At 55.5% G+C, this 24978-nt stretch overlaps 10 protein-coding genes across 10 annotated transcripts; 5 read left to right on the forward strand and 5 right to left on the reverse strand.

Moving 5' to 3' along the window:
* Positions 1 to 363: 363 nt before the first annotated feature.
* Positions 364 to 3327, forward strand: M409DRAFT_49848 (uncharacterized protein; the record flags this gene model as incomplete). The annotated part of the gene is made up of 1 exon (XM_033811363.1): positions 364 to 3327. One exon carries the CDS (start codon positions 364 to 366, stop codon positions 3325 to 3327), a length of 2964 nt encoding a protein of 987 aa, XP_033672988.1.
* A 670-nt stretch (positions 3328 to 3997) lies between these two features.
* Positions 3998 to 5181, reverse strand: M409DRAFT_62911 (uncharacterized protein; the record flags this gene model as incomplete). Its single annotated transcript, XM_033815359.1, has 3 exons — positions 3998 to 4026; positions 4294 to 4997; positions 5039 to 5181. The coding sequence occupies 3 exons, from the start codon at positions 5179 to 5181 to the stop codon at positions 3998 to 4000; spliced, it is 876 nt and encodes a 291-aa protein (XP_033672989.1).
* A 481-nt stretch (positions 5182 to 5662) lies between these two features.
* M409DRAFT_17343 (uncharacterized protein) lies at positions 5663 to 6530 on the forward strand (the record flags this gene model as incomplete). Its single annotated transcript, XM_033804021.1, has 5 exons — positions 5663 to 5803; positions 5906 to 5928; positions 6026 to 6156; positions 6264 to 6442; positions 6498 to 6530. 5 exons carry the CDS (start codon positions 5663 to 5665, stop codon positions 6528 to 6530), a joined length of 507 nt encoding a protein of 168 aa, XP_033672990.1.
* Positions 6531 to 6890: 360 nt separating this feature from the next.
* Positions 6891 to 9955, forward strand: M409DRAFT_17344 (uncharacterized protein; the record flags this gene model as incomplete). The annotated part of the gene is made up of 2 exons (XM_033804022.1): positions 6891 to 7014; positions 7065 to 9955. 2 exons carry the CDS (start codon positions 6891 to 6893, stop codon positions 9953 to 9955), a joined length of 3015 nt encoding a protein of 1004 aa, XP_033672991.1.
* A 369-nt stretch (positions 9956 to 10324) lies between these two features.
* M409DRAFT_49851 (uncharacterized protein) lies at positions 10325 to 11530 on the reverse strand (the record flags this gene model as incomplete). The annotated part of the gene is made up of 3 exons (XM_033811364.1): positions 10325 to 10423; positions 10467 to 11452; positions 11527 to 11530. The coding sequence occupies 3 exons, from the start codon at positions 11528 to 11530 to the stop codon at positions 10325 to 10327; spliced, it is 1089 nt and encodes a 362-aa protein (XP_033672992.1).
* A 476-nt stretch (positions 11531 to 12006) lies between these two features.
* M409DRAFT_49852 (uncharacterized protein) lies at positions 12007 to 14087 on the forward strand (the record flags this gene model as incomplete). Its single annotated transcript, XM_033811365.1, has 3 exons — positions 12007 to 12076; positions 12245 to 13746; positions 13806 to 14087. 3 exons carry the CDS (start codon positions 12007 to 12009, stop codon positions 14085 to 14087), a joined length of 1854 nt encoding a protein of 617 aa, XP_033672993.1.
* A 252-nt stretch (positions 14088 to 14339) lies between these two features.
* M409DRAFT_62914 (uncharacterized protein) lies at positions 14340 to 16685 on the reverse strand (the record flags this gene model as incomplete). Its single annotated transcript, XM_033815360.1, has 3 exons — positions 14340 to 14398; positions 14642 to 16284; positions 16444 to 16685. 3 exons carry the CDS (start codon positions 16683 to 16685, stop codon positions 14340 to 14342), a joined length of 1944 nt encoding a protein of 647 aa, XP_033672994.1.
* Positions 16686 to 18746: 2061 nt separating this feature from the next.
* On the reverse strand, positions 18747 to 19232 carry M409DRAFT_62915 (uncharacterized protein; the record flags this gene model as incomplete). The annotated part of the gene is made up of 1 exon (XM_033815361.1): positions 18747 to 19232. The coding sequence occupies one exon, from the start codon at positions 19230 to 19232 to the stop codon at positions 18747 to 18749; it is 486 nt and encodes a 161-aa protein (XP_033672995.1).
* A 2438-nt stretch (positions 19233 to 21670) lies between these two features.
* On the reverse strand, positions 21671 to 22070 carry M409DRAFT_17348 (uncharacterized protein; the record flags this gene model as incomplete). Its single annotated transcript, XM_033804023.1, has 2 exons — positions 21671 to 21823; positions 21873 to 22070. 2 exons carry the CDS (start codon positions 22068 to 22070, stop codon positions 21671 to 21673), a joined length of 351 nt encoding a protein of 116 aa, XP_033672996.1.
* Positions 22071 to 22766: 696 nt separating this feature from the next.
* Positions 22767 to 24623, forward strand: M409DRAFT_17349 (uncharacterized protein; the record flags this gene model as incomplete). The annotated part of the gene is made up of 1 exon (XM_033804024.1): positions 22767 to 24623. The coding sequence occupies one exon, from the start codon at positions 22767 to 22769 to the stop codon at positions 24621 to 24623; it is 1857 nt and encodes a 618-aa protein (XP_033672997.1).
* Positions 24624 to 24978: the final 355 nt, after the last annotated feature.

A 24978-nucleotide genomic window follows, 5' to 3' on the forward strand; every position in this document is an offset into this window, starting at 1 on the left:
GCTCTCTGTGAACAACGCAGGAGCGGCCACGCATTAGTCTCGTCGCATCATACACCGCAGAGCTCCAACAACACCTCGCTATTGCCGTCAACCATTTCCAGGCACAATCCGTCGTTCAGCATCGATACCCACACTCGCTCCGAGCCACTCCAGACGTTTACCCCGCCATACGAATTCATTGACCGCTGGTTGACGAGAAACTATCCATCCCTCACAGCCCACTGCTGGACGATACCGCGACTACCTCTTGACGACTGTTACGACCGCCATGACCTTATGACGACGACCTCGACCGAACAGAGAGCGCCTTGAGCGCAACACACACATCAAGAGCAATCCGTACACAGATCGGCTTCGATCAACATGTCGACCGGCGACAACCTCTCGCCGCCGGGCAGCTCGACGTACGATAGCAGTTCTATGTACGTCGGCGATGGCACCTGGGACTCGGATCGCAATACTTTCCTCCTCCCGAACCTGCAAGGCCTCAACTTTGCGACGATGCAATACAATGGCATGGGGAATCGCTTTCGAGATCTGCCAGAGTATCATGTATTAGTGACGGGACATGGAGTCATTGCGGCGATCACGTTTCTGGGAATCGTACCGGGTGCGATATTCATTGCGAGGTTCTTGCATACCGAGGGGAGGGTGGCTTTCAAGTTGCATGTCTACATGCAGATCATCACAGTATTCCTGGCGACAGTCGTGCTGGTGCTGGGTTGGTTCGCAGTAGGACCGGAGAGGAGTTTGACGAATCCACATCATGGCATTGGAGTTGCGATTTATGTCTGCATTCTGGTGCAGTTCTTATATGGCTGGTGGATGACGAGGAGGGAGAGGAAGAGAACGAGACCACATCCGACGATACCTGTCAAGGTGCATTTGCACAGATTGTTTGGAAGAGCTGTTGCGCTTCTTGCGTTTGTACAAGTTGCGCTGGGGTTGACGCTTTACGGCTCGCCGAAGGTGCTTTTTATCCTGTACGCTCTGTGGGGAGCACTATTACTCTTCGCATACCTTGCGCTCGAGTACAGGAACAAGGCTCGTCTGGTTGGTGCAGTGGGGCCTCCTCCGAGACCTGCTCAATCCGACTACTACTCCGACTACACTGGTAGCTACATTACCGGTGACCAAACACAGCTTACTGGAGATGGTAGACGAAGAGATAGGAGCCGAGACAGATCGCATTGGGGACGGAATATCCTAGCGGGCGCGGGTCTAATTGGAGCGTATGAGTGGTACAGAAGGAAGCGTGATGACAGGCGAGTAGAAAAGGACAATACCTACTACGAGGACAGCGAGATGACGGGTCGACCGCCGCATACACCAGGCCGCCCAGGCTCTTCAATGGGACCGCCGCGTCCAGGTCCAGGTCCTCGGATCCCAGATCCATATGGCCCAACCCCAGTCGCTGGGTATGGACCAACTCCCAGTGCCGGATATGGCCCACCTCCAGGAAGTGTGCCTCCACCAGCAACATATGCTGGAGCCAGGCCGCCGAGCAGAGGCAGCAATCGTGCTCGTCGAAACGATGGGACGATGATGTCTCCACAAAGCTGGGAAGATGACGAGATGGCTGAGGAGAAGTACGGTCGTCGACCAGAGCGGGGACCGAATACTTGGCGAGATCGGATCTTGGGCGCTGGCGCTGGGATTGCAGCTTTCGAGGGAGTTAAAAGCATGTTCGGTGGGAGGAAGCGAAGGAATGATGGATATGTGGATTCTCAAGTCAGCTACAGGCCAGGCGATCAGAGCATGGTCAGCCAGACGGACGTATCTCGCGTGGAAGCTGGCCAGGCCCCTTTCTCTCCGGGTGATCAGAGGCCAGGCAGACGAGTACGGGTGGAAGATACGTCTACCATGACACCAACGCGACCAGGAATTGGACGGCGGCCAACTGGCATACCACCCAGGAGATCAAGCATGGATTCCATGTCGTACGATGACGACGAGAGCTATGTCAATCCTCCCCCAAGGCGTCCTGCTGATGGTGGCCAAACGTTGCGAGAGAGTATAGCTGCCATGGGCGCGGTCGCTGGATTCCGTGAGTGGAACAGGAGGCGAAGAGACCGCAGGGAGCAGGATAGGAACGATCAAATACGGCGGCAGGAGCTTGATAGTGAGGAGCAATTCAACCGTCGAAACTCGAATCGATATCCGAGGCCGCAAGATGCCAGCGGAAGGAGGGAGAGCCTGTCAGGGACGATCATGACAGGTCCTCAAGACCCAACGGTGGGTAGTCATCCAGAGCTTTCGAGGACAAACTTCCGTCCAGACACTTTGCAGCCTCCTCTTCCTGCTGCAGCAGGGACGATACCGTCTGCGAGCGGTGCACCGCCGAGTACAGTGGGACCGAGCATCAGTCAACAGCATGTGCCGCAACCACCGCCTCATGGGCAGCATCAGCAGCAGACGACCAATATCAACTTCCCTATCCCACCTCCGCCGCCAGGACCGCCTCCGAATGCTAGCAGACCCGCCGACTATCAGGCACCAGTGCCGGGGTCACTAGCTATGCCTCAGGGAGCTGTGTACCCAGACCCATCCAGGCTTGTATCTGAGCAGACGCAGACTCAACAACAAGGCACAGGCGGCATGTATCGAGATGGTACTTCAACAGCAGCAGAAGAAGCCGCCGTGGCAGCAGCAGGTCTTGCAGCAGGTCAGCGAACGCAATCGCAATCCCCCTCTCGGCGAAGAGGCTCTCGAACAAGACAAGACCGTCGAGGCAGCAGCGCAGCCGCATCAGGATCCCGAAACGACAACGGTGGCATAAGTAGCCCCCCAGTCAGCCTCAAGATGAACGTCCACCCAGACGGTGGGGCAGTCACACTGCGACGACTGAACGAACAGGAAGCCGCCGCCGAGCGCGCAGCGAGAAGACGGGAGCGCCGAACGAGAAGAGGATCGAGTCTGAGCTCTGGAGGCGAAGAACCTGGTTCCTCACGATACAGACGCAACGGCGCGATAAGACGCTCAAGCGACCAGCCCATCACGAATGTTCCTCCACCGCCTGCCATGTCGAGCTCGGCTGGAGGCAGCCATCGCCCGCCTTCGGAACTCAATCTTCCTCCTGTACCTGCGCCAGGCCGTGTCCCTCAAGCCTCAGATTCCCCTGTTCCCCCGGCGGGTCTCTTACCGGCTGCTGGCCCAGCTGGTAGCGGTGCGGTGGGCAGCCCTCCCAATGTCGCCGGCACGGGGACGGATATGGGAACTGGGACGGATGTGAGTGTTTTCGAGAGTAATCGAAGGCGGAGGCGGGCGGAGAGGATGAGGAGGGAGCAGGCTGCTGGAGGTGGGGGGAATCGTGTGGAGTTTGAGTGAGTAGTGAGTGGGATGGGTGGCATTGTGTGATTTTGATGTTTTGATGCATTAGCGATGGGGTCGACGGCATGATGGGATGGAGAGACAGACTCTCGCTTTTAGAGGGAGAGGTGTTCTCTGACTGAAAGCGAGCATTGTAGAGATGTGGAAAATGAGATACGCAGCGTTCGATCTTTTCAAAGTGTGTCGACCTATCGTGTGAATGATGAAGAGTAAATCAAATTTGGGGTATCGCGAAGGAGTTCAGGAGTGAGCCCCTTTTAACTAATCCACTCTCCCTCTTCTCTCAATATCATTATCCTCCGCTATCCGGTCGAAACTCTGTATAAGGCACAAGCACGTCGACCACGTTGAACACCAACGTGAAGGCAGCTGCCAACATCAGTGGTAGCGGAACCGCCACGAATACCATCACGGCCAAGCAAACGAGTCCCCTGTGCCAGGCTCGATTCTTGACGTGAAATGCCTCCAACACGACATCGGTCAATCCGAGGAAATACAGAACAAAGAGGAATTGGCGGACCCATGTGTTTAGTGCGAACGCGTGTGTCTGGTAGGAGATGAGGATTTCGACGTCGACGGCAAATGACAGGACGGCAAACGAGTAGATTTGCGAGCGAGTGATGATGAACGCCTGGAGTGAGCTAAGCCAACCGCCCCCAGGACTTCTCTAAAGAGTAAGGCGCAGGTCGTGTTTTCCTTGTAGTGCGTTGTGTGGGCCTACGTAGACTTTGGCGTAGACACGGGGCCCAACGGACAGGTTGACTTGCCTTCGAAGCAGAAATGTGCTGTCTTTGCGGTGGTAGACGTCGTCGTGTGTGGCTCTGGATTCGAGTGGGATAGTGCTCCACTGCAATGGTTTGCGATTAGTCTGCTGTGCGCAGTTGAGGTCCAGGTAGATTGTCTTCGGAGAGGCGGTGTTGTTGATGAACCAACGCACGGCGTGGCATATCAGGTCCCCGAGACCTGTTATGGCATAGTGGACTTGAACGCCTTTGTTTGTCACGGTCGTTGGGGGCCGCGCGGTTGAAACGAGGGAGACGATGTTGCCGGAGTGAGCGAAGTCTTTGGGAGCGCATGCAAGAAGACCATCACCATGGATGACTTCGTCGCTGGCCTCGCTAGATATCCATGCGAAGACGGAGTCGTCTGTTGAGGAGCTGATGATGTGTTCCTGCAAGCGTCGGAAAGCTTTCTTGCCTTCTCCGTAGAGCAGGGGCATGTTGACGTCGAAAAGGCCAAGAAGACAATAAGCCATGTCTTCTTCTCGGGTCGTTTGCCAATGGGAAGCCCAACTCATACGACATGCAACGCTCGTCGTTCGATACTCGCTCCACATACCGCATAGCAAAGTCTCCGGAATCCGAGTGATGCGAGAGATATCTTTAGCAAGACCCTCTCTGGTGTCTATGAACTGCAGATTCTTGTCAAAGAATCGGACCGATAACGGCGCAAGTGGCTCCTGGAGAGTCCAGCCTCGTGTGAACCAGCGAGCGTCGGCGAAGTCTTGCATCCAGCCAGCGCCCTCGATATCCACATCTTCTAAGAAGACATAGGAGGCCACAGATTTCTGGTACCATACGTACATTGAGTTGATTGATTCCGACAGCTCCGCGCTACTGCTTTTGTCGATACAGCATGTGTCAACCCAGGCCAATCCAGATCGTATTCTTCTTTGGCCAGCCTGCAGACGTTGAAGATCTTCTTGAACCCGGCTTTGTCGCGGGCGCCGGCGTTGAAGTCTTCGAGCGAGACCTCGTCTTCAGCCCAGCAATGTGACAGAGTTGCATAGCGTGGGATGGTGCGGTTGTAGAACGTGTGCAATTCCAGAGTGGTAGTATTGATGAGGCGCATCTCACGACTGGCAAATGAATTCAGTTCAGGCGAAGGGACTCTTCACAGCTGATCTCGTTGGACCGGCTACAGTCGTGCAGTTGAGGCAGTTGAGGTAGAGAATGAGACGGTCAGCGCAAGCAGAACACGTACGTACTCACTGCGATACTCGTTACAGCGCAAGCGCCCAGAGTGAGCGTACCCAGCGGGCTGGGCTGTGACACCTTGACAAGCGATACATATCAGAGTCGCCACGAGATGGCTGTTGGCTCCATCAGCTATTTGATATTCCCTGTTATGTGCTGGAGATTCTCAGCGCAAGGAAAAGGTTGGATGTGGTTGATGTCTGCTCGAAGAACAGAGGTGACGTTGAGTTTCCATGTATCACGTGAATGCACAGACCACATCGGGTACCGCCGAGCAAGCTCCTTGCTCTGCCGAAGCAACCTCAGTGTTTGTCGACGACAGCCATTGAACCACTCCCTCCGCCGTATCCACCACCATGAACTCGCTCCGTGTCGCCCGGAGCGCTCTCAAGGCCCGCCCAAGTGCCCTCAAGGCCGTTCAGCAGCCGCTGTTCCGACGTGGCTACGCCGACGTCGCGCCCGACAAGATTCAGTTGACTCTCGCTCTGCCCCATCAGGTACGTCGCAACCGATCAAGTGGAGGGGTGGAAGGCCAGGATGGATAATGGGGTGATGTGAAGAAATTGGTCAATGGACAATGCTAACTTATGGACTGCCAGGCCATCTACAAGAGCAAGGATGTGTACGTGCGCCCTTTACCGAATCTCGAACCGAGCGAAGACAAAGAATGGCCTTCAACGAGAATATCCGAACATACAAAGCTGACAGGGCATGTGTAGTGTGCAGGTGAACATCCCAGCCGAGTCAGGAGAGATGGGTGTTTTGGCCAGCCACGTTCCCTCTATTGAGCAGCTGAAGCCAGGCCTCGTCGAGGTCATTGAGGAGAGCGGTGGAAGCAAGCAGTTTTTCTGTACGTCAGACACAATCATGCAGCTCATACGGGTCGAGAGCCTGGAAGATGGAGATCTCAAAACTGGATGAGGAGGGGACATGGCTAATGTGGGCGATGTGTAACAGTGTCCGGCGGTTTCGCAACCGTGCAGCCAAACTCCGTCCTCAGCATCAACGCGGTCGAGGGTTACCCACTTGAGGACTTCAGCGCAGATGCTGTAAGGAACCAGATTGCCGAGGCACAGAAGATTGCCAGCGGTGGTGGCAGCGAGCAGGATGTGGCAGAGGCAAAGATTGAGCTCGAGGTGAGTTTGTGATATGCATTGTGATTTCAAGTACGACTTCAGCTGACGAATACAGGTCCTGGAGAGCCTTCAGGCCAACCTGAAGTAAGGTGCCAGTTCCATGTACATATTGCATATCATTTGCGTCCTTTTGAGCAAGACAAAAGAGGAAAGAGCGATGCAATAGAAAGCGAAGCGACGAGTCTCAGATCAAGCGCCATGCTCATGCCATGATTCCTACTTTCCTTCGTCTCCGCAATCAGCTTCTTGCCGTTCTTTCAACTTCGACTTCGACGGATCCACGTCACCCAAGTCACCCAAATTTCTCACCGGGCCCCTTCATCTCGCGCTGCTTTTTAGACGCATCTACGCTCATCGGATCTAAAGCAGCAGCGCCAACGCTCTCATTGTTTTCACTCATTTATCGTATGTAACTACTTCAAGGTTTCGCCTGGCTCCTATATGTCTCATGCTGCTCTGGCCACATTGCTGGGACGCAGCTGGGAGCGACCATCACTCCACTGCCGCACTTTCACACCCACCCTTCCCGCCGCACGACAATACCTATGGGTACTCCCTGGAATCAGAAGCTTGTGAGTGTCCACGATTGAGACTTCAATATAAATGCTCATTTCTCTCCCAGCGCCGCCGACTCTCGCGAGCGTCCCTCGTCACCAACAAGTCGACCACAAAACTACGCCGAACCACAAGTCAGGACACAAGCGCACAAAGCAGCGAAAGCTCGTCATCGGGAGCGACAGCCAGACATCCTTTCCGCGGCAAGAACTCGGCGGCCTCAGCGTCAGTCAGGACCCTTTTCTCTCCGCCGTCAAAGGTTGCGCTTGCTTCAGCAGAGACGACGCCAGAGCCGAGCGTCCAGGTTGCGGTCGCGGGAAATCACCTCACGCCTACTGCCACGAGCGACAGGGCGACGAGGGCGACGGATGCTTGCGACTTTGCGCCGCCACGGAGACAGCCATCGCTGAAGACACGGGCATCGTTCCCAACGAGCGTACACGATGGAACGTCACGACGCAACAGCGACCAATTGCCAAGAAGCGAGCCGCAAGAACGATACTCGTATACCGCAGACTTGAAAGACAGGTCACGAATTGGGAGATGGGTGCGAACTATGATGGTGGTCACGACACAAATGAGCCTTCGATGGGGGGACGATCGAAAGAAGGGACGAAAAGGAAATCGAACATAAACGTCAAAGAGAGGATCAAGGCTATTGAAGATAAAGATACTGTGCTGATCAAGCCTGGTCTGCCTCTGAGAAGCACCAAAAGTCAACACATCGTTCGTCAGACCGATGGACCGAATCCAGACGAGGAGTCTACAATAAACAACGAGTCTGGCAGTGGAATTCGAAACGGTGTACCATTGGTGTTCCCATTGCACGTGAGAAAGTTCCACCGCAGGAGAAGCAACGGATCTCCTTTGCGACCTGAGACTCCGCTGTATCGAAGCGACCCTGGACAAGACACGGATATTCAGAGCCCACTTCCTCAAAGGACCATTCCAATCGTGAGAGCACCCTCTGAGGCGTCCATGCCCAGCTCGAGCGTTCCACCTACGTCTCTGACTCCTTCTCTATCTCCCATGCCCGCGCAATCTGCGTCAGGCCAGACATGCTCTCGAGTAGCAGCAACACAAGGACCTGCGAACGAAGGGACGGCTTATAGAGGGGACCTACTGTCACCGCATCCTAAGCATGCAAAGGCTGGACATCACCACCCGAAGACCCACGTCAATCCATTTTCCCACTTCCATGGCACTCGCAGTGCTTGCGTTCGTCACGGTCGTAAATCCGGACTCGGAAAGCAAAAGCCACGCCGACACAACGCAACGAAGGACATGTTCGAACGGAGTAGAAGCGGTGCGTACATCCCTATTGGTGTGAACACCTTGAAGCAGATGGAGGCAACGAGTCCCTGGGCTTTCGCCGACTCGACGACTAGATGCACCGAGCTGACGTGTTTGACGACAGAAGCCAATAAAGACGACGAAGATGCTTGTCCGGATTGTGTGGCGGAGCTGGGGATCAAGAGACGGGAGATAGAGAAGGCTGTGAGCGATTGGAGTAATACTGCTTTCCCTGACCCGAAGGGCGTGGCTGCTACGCCAAACCCGCAGCTGCTTGCTGTGCCGGGAGAGGCGTTTCCTGCTGTGCCTGCAGCGCTGAGTGTCAGCGATCGTGCCATCCGGCAGGAGTCTTGGAAATCGACCACTGTCGAGCCGCCAGATTCTGAAAGTGAGGTCCGTTCACTGACTGTCTCGCCGGCGTCCATGCACTCAGCCAGGTCTGCTATTCTGGATCTGGACGACCCTAAACGTGCCGTAGCGCCCAATCCCAAGCGTTCGAGATCTGTCCGCTTCAACAGCCACTCCCAGAAAGTCGAGTACGACGCAGACCCCGGGCTCCTTATCGTCTCTCGTGATCTGGGAGAAGAGCTGGATGCGGTCATTCTTGAGCGTGGAGGCACGGTTGAGAAGGTGATCACGAACCCCCGTGATCGGAATCGTACCCCTGAGATCATCGCGAAGATTGCCCGTGAGCTGGCACAGATCGCAAGCACTCTCTCCTCTGGCAATTTTGGCAACAGACAGTCCTCAGACGACGATGAACCTGTAGGGCGCACTGCGGTAGTTGATAGGAACTCGGACGCCGGCGGAGGTCGTTCCTCTCGAGAGTCTTCCGTGCCCGAACTGCTCCAGCTCATCAGTGAAGCCTCCAACGATCTCCAACCTGGCCTAATACGCAAGCCAACATGGGAGCGTGTAGCCGGCGGGCACGCTTGGCTCGACCAGACCTCAGCCAACGACTTCGCCACCGAATTCCAGCAATCATTCACGCCCTTCGACTCGCCCAAATCCATAGAAGAAGCACAAAAAATGCCCCTAACCTCCGCGAGCGCGCGAATCGTCAACCGCCAAACCCTCGACGACGACTACCGCGTCCTCCAAGACCACGCCCTCGCCACCACGCCACACGACCACGACCTAAGTTTCCTCAGAACCCACCGCCGCTCGCTGCAATCTTCGACGCCTCTGACCACGAGCACTTTCTACGCGAGCCGGCCTTCCTCGAGTCCGACGCAGAACCTAGGCTCTCCTGGGATTCCTATTACCGTTTCGGCGGGCGAGCCGACGCTTCCTTCGCATGTGCTTCGGTCGCGGGATTTGCTTGATGTATCGATTTCGAGGATTAGTCCGCGACCCCTGGGGACGCCTCTCCTTCCTAAAACCTCTCCATGTATCTTCACAGCTTCAACGGCTCCCTCGCTCACTGCTTCAGCTGCAAATTCTGCGCAGCCGAGTCCGCGGGAAGAGACCCAGGTTGCGGTGAGGTCTCCTGCGGAGAGGGAGGGGTTTTGGGGCTCGCCGAGCGAGGTGAAGGCGAATTCGCAGGCGATACGTCATGTGATGCGGATGGAGAGGATGAGTGCTGTGCAGGAGGCGGCGGCTTTGGAGAGGTTGGTCAGGAGGCGGAGGATGGTTGAGGGCGAGGCGAAGAAGGCGCTGGGGTGAGGATGGGTTGGAGACCTAGTGAGAAGAAGGGACTATTCTTTCCTATACCTGAGTTTTTCTGTACATGGTCATCGAGATTTCATGCAGTCCGCAAAGAGATTGTGACTCTTTTCACCCAACATACAACCCCAGCAATCCCAAATGCCCCTCCTCAAACCCATCATCCTCCTCCCCCAAGATGCAAACCTGCCTCCTCTCAGTCCTACTAAACTCCAACTCCTCAAACAACACTCTCAAAAATCCCCCGTCCAGGCGTATTGCAAATCTCCACCGCCCTCGCCATAACCCTCTTCCCCTTCGCGCCCCTCAAAACCCTCACCTTCCCGCGCTTAATCGACGTGGCCACATCCTCTGCAAACCCACCGACAATCAACGTCCTGCACGCCATCGCGGGCCAGATTTTCTCCGTGCCGTCTTTCCAGAGGGAATGCAGGAGACGGGTTCGTCGGGGCCGTTCGACGAAGCTGACTTGGCGGATGTTGCGGAGGTTGAGTCGGAGGAGGGCTCTGACGGTTTTGGGGTGTCTGAGGAGGCTGGAGTCGAGTTCGAGGGTGGAGAGCGCGGGGAGGCTTTTGCGGAGGAGGGGCCAGACGTCTAGCCAGCGTTTTGGGGTGATGTGGATGGTAGGGTCCGCGTAGGCGGAGTCGACGTCGATGGCGCCGGGGGAGTGCGTGCTGAAGGCCATGAGGCTGAGTTTGGAGATTTTGGACTGCCAATGGGGAGGGAGGTTGGTGAGGAAGGCGGTGAAGAGGGCGGGGTGTTCGAAGGCGAAGGTGTTCTGCGAATAGAAGACTGTGGCGGCTTCGGTGTACCATTGCCGGCAGACGAGGAGGGTGGAGAGGTTGGCGCGGCGGGCGCAGAGGCAGGGGAGGGATTCTGCTCGGGGGACGGGTTGCGGGTTGTGGAAGAGGTCGTAGCATTGGCTGCAGAGGTAGGGGTTGCGTTGTGGTGGGGCCCAGTGGCTGCGCCAGGGGTTCGTCCAGATGTTGAGGCCGAGGCGGACGTCGCGGCGCCAGCGCGAGGGGGAGGGGTCGTCGCAGTAGACGCAGGTTGCTGAGTCGGATGGGTGAACCCAGGGTCGGCGGGGGGTTTGGTCGATGTCACAGCGTCTGAGGATGCAGGTTGGCTGGTGGGAGATGTCCCATTTGACGGGTTGGACTAGCAGGAGGGAGAAGATGTGGGCTCGTAGTTCCGATGGGAGGGCGTGGAAGCGGTCGGCCAGAGATGGGGGTTCTGGCTTGGGTGAATTGTCGTCCTTGTGCTTTGCTCGTGCTCGGGCGACGCTTTTCTTGGTGGGGATATTATCGGTCTTGGACATGACAGATGTCTGCCACAGAATCGGTGAGTCCTCCATCTTGGCGTCTGATGTAGATGGCGCTGTCGTGCTTGATCGCCAGCGAGCCTTGCGTCTGCCCATATTGACTAAGATTGGGTATGGGCTGTCGATGTGGTGGTCGAGATCCAGTATCCGTGCAAGGTAGAGAATTGCTTCACGAGCTAGAGAGTGAGTTGGGTATATTTCGTGACAAAAGAGATTCAAGACAAGATATGGATGCTTTCCTCAGGCTTACCCATTGCGCTGCCTCACAGCTCGTGAGTCAACGCCAGGCAGTGCACAGCTGTCGGTGTCTGAATAGGGGAACCTTGTCCTGTCATTGGGCGGAATAGATTCAATCATTCTGTCGAGACATGCTAACAAGTAGACTTTACCCGAACTTTAGAGGACGTTCGTTCGCAAGGCTCGATTCGCTGTAGACGAGGATTTAAGGTGAGGTGAGCGAGGCTGGGGGTTGCTGTGAGATGAACCGGGAAGGCTTGACCACGCAGTGTCGCATGCGCTGGCTTGACAGGCGAACAAGAAAGTCATCTCGTGCTCACTTGCTGCATCTCTCCACCACACACACCTCGCACTGCCAAACGCCAGAGTCTTGCACAGGAGCAGTCGCACAGAGTGGAGTGGTGGCACAAAGTGGAGTGACGTTCAGGTGCGCCGGCAGCGGCCGAATGGTGGAATCCTCCCAGCAGCAGACGTCCAGCAAACCTTAGGCGCAATGGCTTCGCATGTCACAGCTCCCCCCAACCCGTGGACACACATGGACGAAGGCAGCTCTCCCTGGGACGGTATGCCACGAAGCGTTGTGAGGCAGACACGGTGTGCGCTGCTGATAATTGACTCCAGACGTCCCCTCGCGCTCGCACTCCAACCACAACCTGCCCAAGCAGGCAGAAGAAGCAGCTGGTAGGGAACACACAACATACACCACCATACCTATATCTAACGAGACATAGAACAATCGCAAGAGTCGACGACACCCTCCAAGCTCTCCCAGTCCACCCCCAACCTGGCTGGCGCCAAACCCGCTCCCTCCAAGTCCCGCACCCCCGGCCGATACGGCAACCTCGCCCAGTCCACCACCCTCGAAAGCCTCGACAATGACTCGCTGGGTCCCCTCGGACCTCTGGGCGCAGAGCCGCAAGAGGAGCCTATAGCGCCTACGCCACCGGTGAAAGAGCTAGCTTCAAGAACAAGACAATCTGCCAACTCAAGACCATCCACTGCCGCGTCAGCCGTCTCATCTGCGCGAAGTACCGACTTCGACGACGATGAAGGATCAATAAACGGTGGGCCGCGCATACCGCCTCCAGTCCAGCCCGCAGCTTTCGATGGACGAGCCAGACAAGCCCAGCCCTCTCAGCCCGTGGAGCAGGCCGCCAAGCCGACTTTCAGCATCGTCGTGGGAGATCCGCATACTGTTGGAAGCGCGACTAGCAGTCATACCGTTTACAGTGTCATCACCAAGACCACGTCCAAGGCATACATGAACCCGACTTTCACTGTGACGAGACGATACCGAGACTTCCTCTGGCTGTATGAGAGGCTACACGACAACAACCCTGGAGTTGTGGTGCCTCCTCCACCCGAGAAGCAGGCTGTTGGCCGGTTCGATGCGAACTTCATCGAGTCTCGGCGGATGGCTCTCGAGCGCATGATCAACAAGATCGCTGCTCATCCAGTTCTGCAGGTGGATGGAGATCTCAAGACGTTCTTGGAGAGCGAATCATTCAACGTGGCAATAAAGCATTCCAATGGCAAGGATCCTCTGCTTGGTGGCAACGAGTCGAAGGGCTTCTTGAGCAATATGGGCATTGGTGGTGGAAGCAGTGGCAAGTTCATTGAGCACGACGACTGGTTCCATGATCGCCGGATATACCTGGACGCATTGGAAAATCAGCTCAAGGCACTCCAAAAGAGCACGGACACTGTCGTATCGCAACGGAAAAACCTCTCCGACTCATGTGGCGAGTTCAGCGCGTCTCTTCACAATCTTGCCGCAGTCGAACTGTCACCTAGCTTATCTGGACCTTTGGATGCATTGGGCGATTTGCAACTACGAATTCAGGAGCTTTACCAGCGACAAGCTCTACAAGATATCCTCACCCTGGGCATCGTCATTGATGAGTACATTCGTCTGATCGGCTCCGTCAAGAAGGCTTTCGAGCAGCGACAAAAGGCGTATCACTCGTGGCATGCGGCTGAGTCGAAGCTGCAAGAGATCAAGAAGCAGCAAGAGAAGCTACTACGCTCCGGGCGATCTCAGCAAGACAGAATGGGACAGATGCAGGCCGATGTGGCTGATGCCGAGAGGAGGGTGCACGCTAGCCGACTGCTTTTTGAGGACATGGGTCGCTTGATGAGGAGTGAACTCGATCGCTTTGAGAAGGAGAAGGTCGAGGATTTCAAGAGCGGAGTCGAGACTTTCTTGGAGAGTGCGATCGAGGCGCAGAAGGAGGTAAGGATAATCCGCACAGAAAAATGTAATTTGAGTGCCTGTGCTAACTTATTCAACAGCTGATCGAGCTCTGGGAGACCTACCTCCTGCAACTAGACAGCGACGAAGACGGCCCACCGCTCATGCCGGCCGGCGTCGTCGCAGACACAGACCCCAAGTCCGACGCTCAACTACGTCGCGAGGCGGCCAAAGCACAGCTCGAGGCAGAAGGCAACGACGAGGACGAGGAGCCCAGACTATCCGGCACGACTGCCCGTGAAGACCTGCCCCGAAACAGTTCCGAAGCGGCCTTTGATGACGATCGCGCGGCCGCATTGCATACTTCCGAAGTCGAAGCATGAGAGGGTGGAATTCCACGTCTTAGACAGGACCAGTTGTAGTGTATATATCTCTCCCAGCGGAAATTGTCAGGCAGTTCAGCCAGCTCCTACTTAGTATGAAGAGCATGAGAATGAGAATGGGAATTGAATAGACACAACTCTTTCTGGCTTCCTCCGTGTGATCGATAGATAGTAGGCCTTGTTTTCGATTTTGTTCGCGTGCCATGAGACTTCAGAATCTTCATGGAGGGTTTGAGTTGAAGCAGAAGTCAATTAAAACACGCCGATGGTAATTTTTCTTCTTGGAACGTCAAACGAGGGCCCGGGTTCCGCTATGGGAGAGCGTGATTGGGCGTGACAAAATTGTTCCGTGGATGATAGTGATGAGGTATGTCGAATGTGAAGCAGAAAAGAGGAAAAGGGGAAAGGGAAAGGAAAAAGGAAATGAACGTCTTTCTCATCTTCAATCTACTCCTTCGAAGAACCTCCCTCTTTCTTCACCCCTCCACCACCCTTCTCCTTTTCTTTCTCCCTCTCCCTCTCCTCCACCTCCAACATCTTCGCCTCAAACTTACACCTCGCACACATACAATCCCCACCCAGCGCACCTCTCGCCCACTCCCTCCGCTCCCTTACGGGCAAATCCACATCACAGTAATGATTGAGAATCTCCTCGCCCTTCTTGATCCCCGCTTTGCTCTTCTGCAGCATCTTGCCGCCCTTGCCGCGCCACTGCACGCGCTCCGTCCGCGCCGTGAACTGGATCTGCCCGCCCCAGTCCCACGTGACGTTGGGGTCGCAGCTGTGGTTCGCGAGGCACCACATGGGATGCACGGCGGAGACTTCGGGGCCGCGCATGGCGCGGCCGCCGAGACCGGAGAGGCGCGCCGAGGCGGTGCCGCGGAATTTGGCGTAGAGGGTGTTGAAGATCCAGGTGTCGTAGAGGTGGGCCGTGGCGAAGATGTCGATGTCCATCTTCTCGAGCATGTGGAAGGGCCGGATGATGTTGTGCTCGAAGGAGAAGGGGAGGTTGCGTGGGATCGTGCAGGAGTGCGGGCTGTCGAGGTCGGTGTAGAGGATTTGGCCGATGGCGGGGATTGGGGAGAAGTCGCCCCAGATGTATTTGACTGCGTCTAGTTCGAGGGGGTGGCATTCTTGGTGTTCGGCCATCGCGAGGGCGCGGAGAAGGAGGAGAGAGTAGAGGGCGTCGGCGGCTTCTGCGGGTTCGACGTCCTTGGCGATGGCTTCGACGTCTTTGTCGCAAAGGGCTGGGTGGTACGAGTCCATGGCTGCTTGGTAACACCATTCACTGCAGAAGACGACCTCGCACTCTTCACATGCTTTCACTTTCTCGTACTCGGGGGACCCAAGCTCTGGGAGGTCGGCGCTGCATGCATCACATAAAGCGTCTTGTAGCTTGTTATTGGCTGTGAGTAGACTGGTCTCGCAAAGAAGCTGTTCGCCAGGTGCAATGTCTTGTTTGGCAAAGACGCCTAACTGCGTCGAGATTCCCTTGGGGTCCAGTCCAGTCAACGAGGGCAGATCAATAGTGCGAACTTCGAGTTTGTCGGATGCTTCCAGCATGAGCTGGTTGATATGATCAAGTTGCTCGAACCGGTTAGGCTCGTGGCGATTCCAGGGATATCTCTCCCGACGCACAAAGCCATTGTCCGGCCATTCGCTCATCGGCGAGTCTTCGTCCGGTTCGTTGGGGAGGTGGTCTCCTGCTTCTAGTACCAGGCCAAGAATCTCAGTCAATTCTGCGTCTTGCGTGTAGATCTCGAGTCCTCTCTCGGCATAAGTCATGGCACTTCGCAGGCATCCGCAGAGAAGCAGACTTCGAGATAGCAGTCGGTAGATAATCAGCCGGTAGTGTTCCTTCATCCAAAGCGTTATTTCGACATCCAAGGCCGGGTCCAGCTCCGAAGGCGTCTGATTCTGCAACTCGGCATCCATGGCACGTCTAATGATTTGGATCCTCTCCTCAAGCGGCTGCTGCTGGATCGTGGCCTTGAGAGACTCGGCAGCCTCGTCATGATACTCCTCCGCTTCATCGTCCAACGCGTCCGAGAGGATGAGAGCCTTGTATGCGGTGCCAGCTGCGAGGTCAGGATATCCCATAACAAGGTAGATCCGCGAGAGGACAAGGTGGAGAGGCAGGTTGTACGGATCCTGCCTCAACCGCGCATTCGCTTCCTGAACTCTTCCCACGCGAGCTCTGTTTATCTGAACGCTCTAAGAAAACAATCAGCCTACCTTGCACGCCATCTAAAAAGCGGCTAGCATAGAGCATCCGAAGAAAGAGTCAGTACACACCAGCTGAGAATTCTGCGTCGACCTCAGGTCTCTCGCGATCTTTTCTATCGTAGTGAAGTACCGGGCGGTGGCCTGAGGGTCCTGAGCCTGGGCCTGGGCAGAGGGTGCTGTGGCAGGGACGGGGAGGTCACGTGGGGGTGGAGGAGCATGCTGTTTCGCCTGCTCGATCTGTTGTTTTCGGGCCTCTTCCTCAGCCTTTGCTTTCGCGTTCTGCTGAGAGAGCAGCCGGTAAGATGCTAGCGTCTGGTTGAGCCTGTTCAGAGCGTTGTCGACGCTCTCGATGGAAGCTTTGTACTGTTCCATGACCGATAGGAATGTCGCCGCGTAGCGCTACGCGGCTTTGGTTTGGAGATGTCAACTGCGAAAAATTCGAGGGAGTCGGAAGTCTCAGGTTGCCAAGAGCCGGCGACCGGGCCGAGCGTCAAGTCAGCAAGCGCAAGCCACACTTTCTGCCTGAGGTTCTCGCAGTCTTGAGAAACTCCATCACCGATGAAAAGCTCCGCCATCCGGATATCTCGTCGATGAGGCTGATGGGAATGCCGATGCCTCGATGCACTAGCAACCAGCGCACGCGTCCCCTGCAGCGCGTGCTGTGGCGTGCCACACATCCCTGAGTCCTCCGTCCACCTGAACGGTAACGCCGGCGATCTCTCGATACTCCTGCATTATGTTTGCCGTGTCTACGGTCTTGGTCGCAACCCGTTGCAGGAGCTGTCTCCAGGGAGCCAAGGTCCGGAGTCATTGCAGGACTTGATGGCCGCATCGCTCATCTATATGAGCATCACAGACTCGGTGTCCCGATGACCGATGAGACGTACGGACGGATTCGACCATTGCTCACCACATCAAATCCTCCGGCAGGCGACCGCGGACGCAACTCCTCCGCGGCTTAGGTGAACGTACGAGCGTAGGAATGGTGAGGTGAGGAGACAACGCGTTCAGCTTTATGACTGGATCGCGATGGGAACATGCGACAACTCCTCATCGTCGCAACGATTCCTCGTAAGAGACTGCCGTGAGACTCCGGAGACTTGGAAGCACTCGCTCGACGGAAGCAAGTCTGAAGGACTCTGTTGGCCGCAACACAAACATTAAAACCAAGTCCCAACAATGCGTGCTCGGGTTCCGTACGACAAGTGGAACCCTTGGATAGCCATGCATCGCCATCCAAGCCACGATCGCATCAATCCAAACGCCTCTTTTCCAAGGATAACTTTGAACTGATGCGCGCAGTGACTGAACTTGATAGCCGCGGGGTTCCCATTAGATACGAGGGGGCATTCGGCAAAAGCTCCTCTCGCAAAACGGACAAGGTGCTGAGTTCGGCCTAAGGATTGTGAAGTGTCTGTGAAGAGTCAAGTCGTAGCGGTCAATAGTGCGGTTTCTTTTCTGCGCGTCACGAGCGCTGATGGTAGGGCGAAGTTTCAATAGACGCTTGCTCGCTCGCGTGGACGTAGAGACTACGTACGTGGGTGAGGTCATGCCTGCGTTCAGGTTTCTGTGAAGGCGAGAGATTGCTTCTTCGTCGACCATCATCGTGCAGAGCTGTCGGCCCACGACCGTGACCACGACAGTACCAACATCATCACTGCGCGTAGCTCATCTTGCCCTCAAACCGGATAATGTTGATGTCGTAGGGAGCGGAACGAGAGATTCATGTCTGCGCTAGCGGTCACGTATTTAGAGTTCGGATTTGACGCATCGACGATAGCTGTCATGATGGAATCGATGGGGGAAGGCGGGCCTGGGTCCGTTTGTTTTTTGAGCCATTGCTCGTTGCCTTGCCACTTGGATGTAGGGATCTATGTGTCTTTTGGAAATTAGAGCTATTGTGATGAAAAGCGACTTTTGTTGTGAAGATGTGATTGAGGCGAGAAAAATTGAGAGATGATTTCAAGAATCTCATCGTGAATGACATCTGCTATTCGAATACAAGTCGCTGAATGCTAATCGCTAATATGCTGAGTGGGTATCTGTAACAAGCATCGTCATTCATAGCTTCACCATAACGGGTTTTCATATCCTCGTTTCCCCCCTCGAGCTGGACCAGCTCAGCTCCCGTCTCAATCCTACAATAGGCCTACCGGCGACCAGACCCCAGCTGGACGCATCGAGTGAGACCTCCCCTTCTTCTTCCTCGGGCTACTTAGCAGTCCCTCTCAGTTGATTCGTGGTACCTTTGACCACTTATTTGCCCCGGCATTCGCCTTGTCGACGAAAGGCCAATCTCTCTTAGAGTGTTGGTTGGCGACCTTTCTCGGTGAGGTGATATGCGGGCTAGGATAATCCTATTGGGTTTGGACAGGTTGTGACGTGCATAGATGCACAGGTTGTTGAAAGTCGATATTCTCAATGCCGGTCACTTCAGCGTTTCGTCAAGCCGACAAGGGCTGCACACCGATTGCAGTACCAGAGGTTGAGGCCGTATTGTACCATGTTGTTTTTGCCAGTCCTGACATCGACGCTCGGCGTTCGTTGACACCTTGAACATCTTGCAAGTTCAGGTGATGAGCCGTAGGAGCTGTTGTTTGATCCGCTTGATGAGGTGGAGTCGTCGCTCGTTACGTGTAGGACATTTTGCATGGGATAGATTTTTGGCCGTGGGGCGCCATGGGCGGCGGAAGTCTGCATAGACATGAGGCTTGTCGTGGCTTTTGGATGGTCGAGGTCGTGTAGAGGTGAGAACAACTCTCTCGATGCCAATAGCGGGTGTTGCGAGTAGGCTGGAGTGCAGTCGTCCGGGCAGAAAGTTGGCGAGCAGTACGGTGTTTCGACAGAGAAGTGGTCGTAGCTCGGTGGGGTGATGGTGAAGTAGCAAGGCCGTCGATCGAGGTCGTTGTGCGGTAGCATAGTGGTTACGACATCAAAAGGCCGCTGGCGAAGGGCGGTGGAGCGATCGGTATTGCAGCACCAGTAGTCGAAACGCTGGAATGTGTGTGTGATGGACAGCAGGGCGGGCGATTACGAAAGCTCTGCAGCCGAGCCTGCTGGAGATATATGAAGGGGAGGAGGCCCAAGCCATCCTCGATCGGTTCAGGCATCGAAGATGCCGGGTGGTGAGCAAGCACGTCGGGCGAGGCCAGGAGCAGACCCAGCAGGCGGCGACAACCACACTTGGCCCGTGGGTGAGCGGTCGTCGTGAGCCCGCTAGTCTGCTCCCAGGCGCGCGAGATCGAGGGCGAATGACCAGATCCGCTGCGGCCGGACTGCACGCCTGCCAGCGGTCGTCGAGCAAAACCTTGACCGTCGCAGCCGGCGTTGCTCAGCTTTTGCGCGTATCGCGAGCGACGTTTTCCGATTACTGGACCAAACGTCGATGGAGGCGTCGCGGGAGCAGCCGCGATCCTCGATCGCTGCGTTTCCTGCAGACTGCGTGCGCCTCACCACCACGTCTTCCGCGCATCAATTGGCCGATTTGTGGCAGATTGTCGCGGACTCAATGCCGTCTTGCCCTCCCTGAGCCACAGCGTGGTGGAGACGGTCCTCGCGATAGATCTCGAATGACCCGCGGCGTCGTCAAAGATCGATGTCGCCCATGATCGCAACACGTCTCCGTTCGCTGGGCGACACGACACCGCTCTCGCGTTGGGCAGGTCGCGGCCGCTTGGCCGGCCAAACGAGTCCTGCGCCTTGTGACCAATATATTGGCAGCCCAAGCAAAGTCAGCCTAATAACAGTCATACACTACTGCCTGAGCCTAACCATCGGATGAGGCGTCGGAAGCTTCGAGAAGTGTAATATTAAATGCCCGGTAGAGCCATCGCCGCACACAAGCAGGGCACAAGAGGGCACGGTGGTTGCAGTTCACTCTCACGGAAACGCTGGCATCGAAACAGCAAGCAGATACCTGATTGATGCGACGAGAGCACCGACCCGAAGATGCCGCGACATACCGGTCAAGGCAGCTCCCTCGAAGTTGCGTGTCTCGTGGTCCGACTGACCCGACGGTGAACCTACTACTCGCAAACGTGCAGCTTACAGGAAACGGCTCGAGCAGCTGCCGTATAGCACTCAATCGTGCAGTATAGCGAATCCAGCCAATGCAAACGAACGACCTAGCAACAACCCTATACCGCTCGTCTGGATAGCCGTTGCATCGACAGCGGTGCGGACCGAAGCTGAGTTGGAGCCTGGACCGGTCTATTCTTGATTTCTGAGCTTACACCACACTCTTCACAAATACTTCAGTGGCTTCATGCCGGAGCTTGCAGGGTCACTACAGAGCCGTGGATTACCTTCACACCGAGGGTCGACTTGCATGTGCGTAGCTTTCCAATGGCAGACCCTGACCCATTGAGAGTCATTATTCGAGACAACGAGAAGCACAACGGTGTTGAAGTGTGGACAGCGGCTCCAGCATGAAACGTCGCCCCTCTGGAAGTCTAGAACATCAGGCGACTGGCGTACTCAGGTCGAAACAGCTGACACTTGTGTGGTGGCTCATGTGAAGCCGTCCAACAATACCGCCGAGGTAACGGCGTCTATTCAAGGCGTATCAGAATGCATACAGTAATCTGTCGCACGACTTTGATGCGAGGGTAAGGCTCAATTTCGAAACTACACCGGCTGTTGGAGCGAGGGTCTGGAACAACGACCTATCTCGGTTGAAGAGGGCGGAGGTGGGTTCGTTGATCCCCTAGCTGTGGGATGCATGCAACGGCTAAAAGCAAGCCGACTCTCTGGCAATTACTGGAGTATTTACGATGGCTACATCTGGACAACCGGAGGCTTGATCCCCAACTAGCCAACGATTTGACTAGATCGTGGAAGCGGCCTCGAAGCCAAGGCGGAGCCTGGGCTGTTGAAAGGAGTCGGATCAGCGCGCCTCATGCACACGTCTGACGGATTTGTCAAGATCGTGGGTTATAGGCGGCATGTTCCCTTCATCATGGCGCCAGGCTCCCAATGCTGAGTCGAGAATTGACGGCCTGTCGTGATGCCCACTTGGTTGCTGAGAATCGGTCGCATTACAACGTCTGGTGCGAGGCTGCAGAAATGGCTTCGAAGGTCTAGACTCAAGCTCAACAGCAATACACCACCCCTTGACCTGATTCTAGTGCCGCAAACTACCACAACCACAACCCAGGAAATCTCCGACGGACCTGAGAAAACTTGATCTGGCCTTTTTGTTCATGGCCATGAGAAATCATAGGATTGGGTCCACCTTTTGATGATGCGCTGGACATCGCACAGAGCCATGGCAGAAACGAGTCGAGGCCTTTACACCCCTCTTGCGGTCTTGATGTTCTGACACATCACGCCCTCACACGGCTCGCCTCCATCTTCCATCACAGATCGAACTCAGCCCACAGTCTCGACCGATCGACCAACATGCCCTTCTCGTTGAACAGGACGCCTTCGCCCTTGAGCAGCTCCAGCTTCTTGTCGGTGTTGATGCCGCTGGGAGCTTTGTGCCATTCGCCCTTGAAGCCGCCGACATACTGCTGCACCGTCAGTATCGGTCAGCAGACTGATCAATACGAGACCTACGCCATCTGCACTGATGACTCTGTGGCAGGGCACTTCGGGTGCGAACGGATTTCGTCTCAATGCGCCTCCTACAGCGCGAGGACTGGAGCTGAGAGCCTTCGACATGGCCGCGTAGGTGCTGACTCTGCCTGCTGGGATCTGCTTGAGCAGCGCGTAGACACGTGTCTGGTATTCTGTGATGGTAGGTTGTGTTGCCATTTTTGCTTTGTTGCGGAGTGGGTAAGTTCTGTTTCTCGAAGTGCAATGCTTTGGAACGGACGTCCTGTTTATATGACCGACTACTTCTTCACATTGCTGCAAGTGATGTCGATAGGACACTTCGACAGCAACATTCGTGAGTCAGTCGCGTTTACCAGCAACGGCGCGCTGTCGGCGTTCCTTTGATGGTCGAGCGAAGAAGTCGTGGTGTGTCAAGCATTCACTTCGCCAACGCCCGTCTATGAATCCGACGAATTGCATACGCAAGCTACTGTTGGGAAGATGAGGTGGCAATGGTCGCTGCTCATCGTTGTGCTTCAATCACGCGTTCAGAACAAATGTTCTATGTCGAGTTGGACCTTGCTATAGTCGGCCCCCGCCTCTGCAGTGACGTTGCTAGAGGGCGGCCCAAGCTCCGAAGCTTTCGATTGATGCCAACGTGACCTCCCATGAGGCTGACCTCAATACTTGTCCCTAGCAACCACCTCGCCCTCGCTCGAGCAAACACCAAGCCCTTTCGTGTAATGCGCATACGTGGCCATTGTCTATGGAATGAGATGTCTCGATCGAGGGCATGACGCCCGCGGAACGAAGCCGAACATCCCGACTCTGAACCTCACCTCCTCCCTGGAACGACGTAATCGGAAGACGAAGCACGTGCGCTGATACCTACGGCCATTCACGACGACAACCAACATGCCGCGACTCTTCCCGAAGCTTACAGCCTCTAGGCTGCAAGCGGCGACATATCTGTGCGGCATTGCGCTGTTCTCGATCTCGTTCCTGGTCTTTCTCAACAGCAGCATTTCATTCGTGGTGACGGAAGTAATAGGACAGAAGAAGAACGTGGGAGATGCAGTGGGGACACTGGGCTTCGCTGATGAGCTGCTGGCACTCGTGGCCTGTCCATTATGGGGAATGCTCTCAGATCGCATTGGAGTAAGAGCGGTGGCGGTCATCGGATACTGCATTGTGGCGTTCAGTCTCGCTTGCCTGGTTCAGAGCACTAATGTATACCCTGAGTTACTTGTGGGAAGACTGCTGTTCAGTCTGGGGGGAGCAGCGTGCTCGACGATGGTCACTGCGGTGCTTCCGTCGATGGTGGCTGAAAGGGAGCAAGACAAGGACAAAGCAGATGAGGAACAGGCTGCGCCTAATGGACAAGTGGCAAGAATAAGGGAAGAAGAACGGGTGGGAAGAAGTGGTAGTATAGGTCACGCGACATCTCCCAGCGTTGCGTCTGAGCTCACCATCACCCCGGCGAGCTATGCTTCAGAATACCAGCGGGCACGGACCTTACAGCCAAAAGGCTCCGAGGAGCATGAAGAGGTGGAAGAAGATGACTTGGATAAGACTGCGGGAACATCGCAACTGGCTGGCTTGGTGGGCTTCTTCACGGGAGCTGGTGCTCTTGTCGCGCTGGCAATCTTTCTACCAATCCCAGCATACCTCCAAGATGATGGATACGGTCAAGCGCAGAGCGTACAGATCAGCTTTTATATCGTTGCGGTCATCGCTCTGCTTGTCGGCATCTTCATCTTCTTCGGCCTTCGCAACCTACCTGGTGAGGAGAACAAGAGTTTCGGCGCTCTATTACGTCCACCATACGACGAGAACACGACTATAGGACCTGATGGACATCCACACACGACTCTATCGCCAGCACCATCCTATTTCATCCTTGCCAAAGAGTCCCTCAAACTGGGATTCAGCGACCCCGCTATTGGTCTGGGATACCTGGGCGGCTTTGTCGCACGTGCATCCTCCGTAGGCATCAGCCTGTTTATACCGCTCTTCGTCAACGCATACTTTGTCCGCACCGGCCTTTGCACGTCAAACCCAGATAACTTGACAGACATCAAAAAGCAGTGCGAGCGGGCGTACAAACTGGCGGCTGCCCTGACCGGTATCGGAGAGCTAGCTGCCTTGCTCTGCGCACCTCTGTTCGGATGGCTTGGAGGTCGTGCTGCTAGAGGGAAATCAGAATGGCCACTGCTTGTCGCATCCCTCGTTGGCGTGGCAGGCTACGTGAGCTTCGGCCTGCTCAAGAACCCAGATGCTTTCCACGGCGACGGGGGCCAATGGGCGTTCCTCTCAGTGATCCTCATCGGCATCAGCCAAATCGGTGCCATAGTCTGCTCGCTAGGCCTTCTCGGCCGCGGCGTGAACCAAAATACCAAAACCCCAGAGCCCACCTCCAACGGCCGACCCGGCACAGCAGCCACCCTCCGCCAAGACGAAATCGGCCCCGCCGAAGGAGACGAAACCGCGGCCCTCCTACCGAACGCACGCTCCAAACCCGAGAGCAGCGCCATAGACCGCTCACGTCTGAAAGGCAGTATTGCGGGTATGTACAGCTTAGCAGGTGGAGCTGGTATTCTGCTTTTGACGAAGCTGGGTGGCGCGCTATTTGATTCTTGGACGGAGGGTGCGCCATTCTACTTGATGGCGATCTTCAATGGGTTGCTCGTCGTGGCGATTGTCATTGTAGGAGGTGGAACGGCGATTTGGAGGAAGCGGAAGGTGGAAAGTCCGAGTGTTGGTACTAGTTGATAGAAATGTGTATATGTAGTGTGAAATGAGAAGAGAAAAGTAACGAAAATATTCTAGTTCAAAGACTCAAATTCTATCAGGATCGTTACAGTCTCAACCATCGCGGTTGCCAGTCAATAAAGACAAAAAGGAAAAGGAAAAGCAAAGACCCAACTCCCCCCCCCCCCCAAAAAACCTCATCCAAAAAGATCGAGAAAAGACCAAAAAGATCACCCCCTCGTACCCGCTGCACACATGGAGGTCGAGAAACCTATCCTATTCGAAGTTCGAACCGAATTAGTTTACTGCCGTTTACTCGTCAAGCGCGTACACCACTTGAGCCACGAAAGCTGCAAATGGCCCGGTTCTCTTGACA

This window comes from Zasmidium cellare (genome assembly GCF_010093935.1).
Source record: "Zasmidium cellare ATCC 36951 unplaced genomic scaffold M409scaffold_3, whole genome shotgun sequence".
In the NCBI taxonomy this organism is placed as follows: Eukaryota; Fungi; Ascomycota; class Dothideomycetes; order Mycosphaerellales; family Mycosphaerellaceae; genus Zasmidium; species Zasmidium cellare.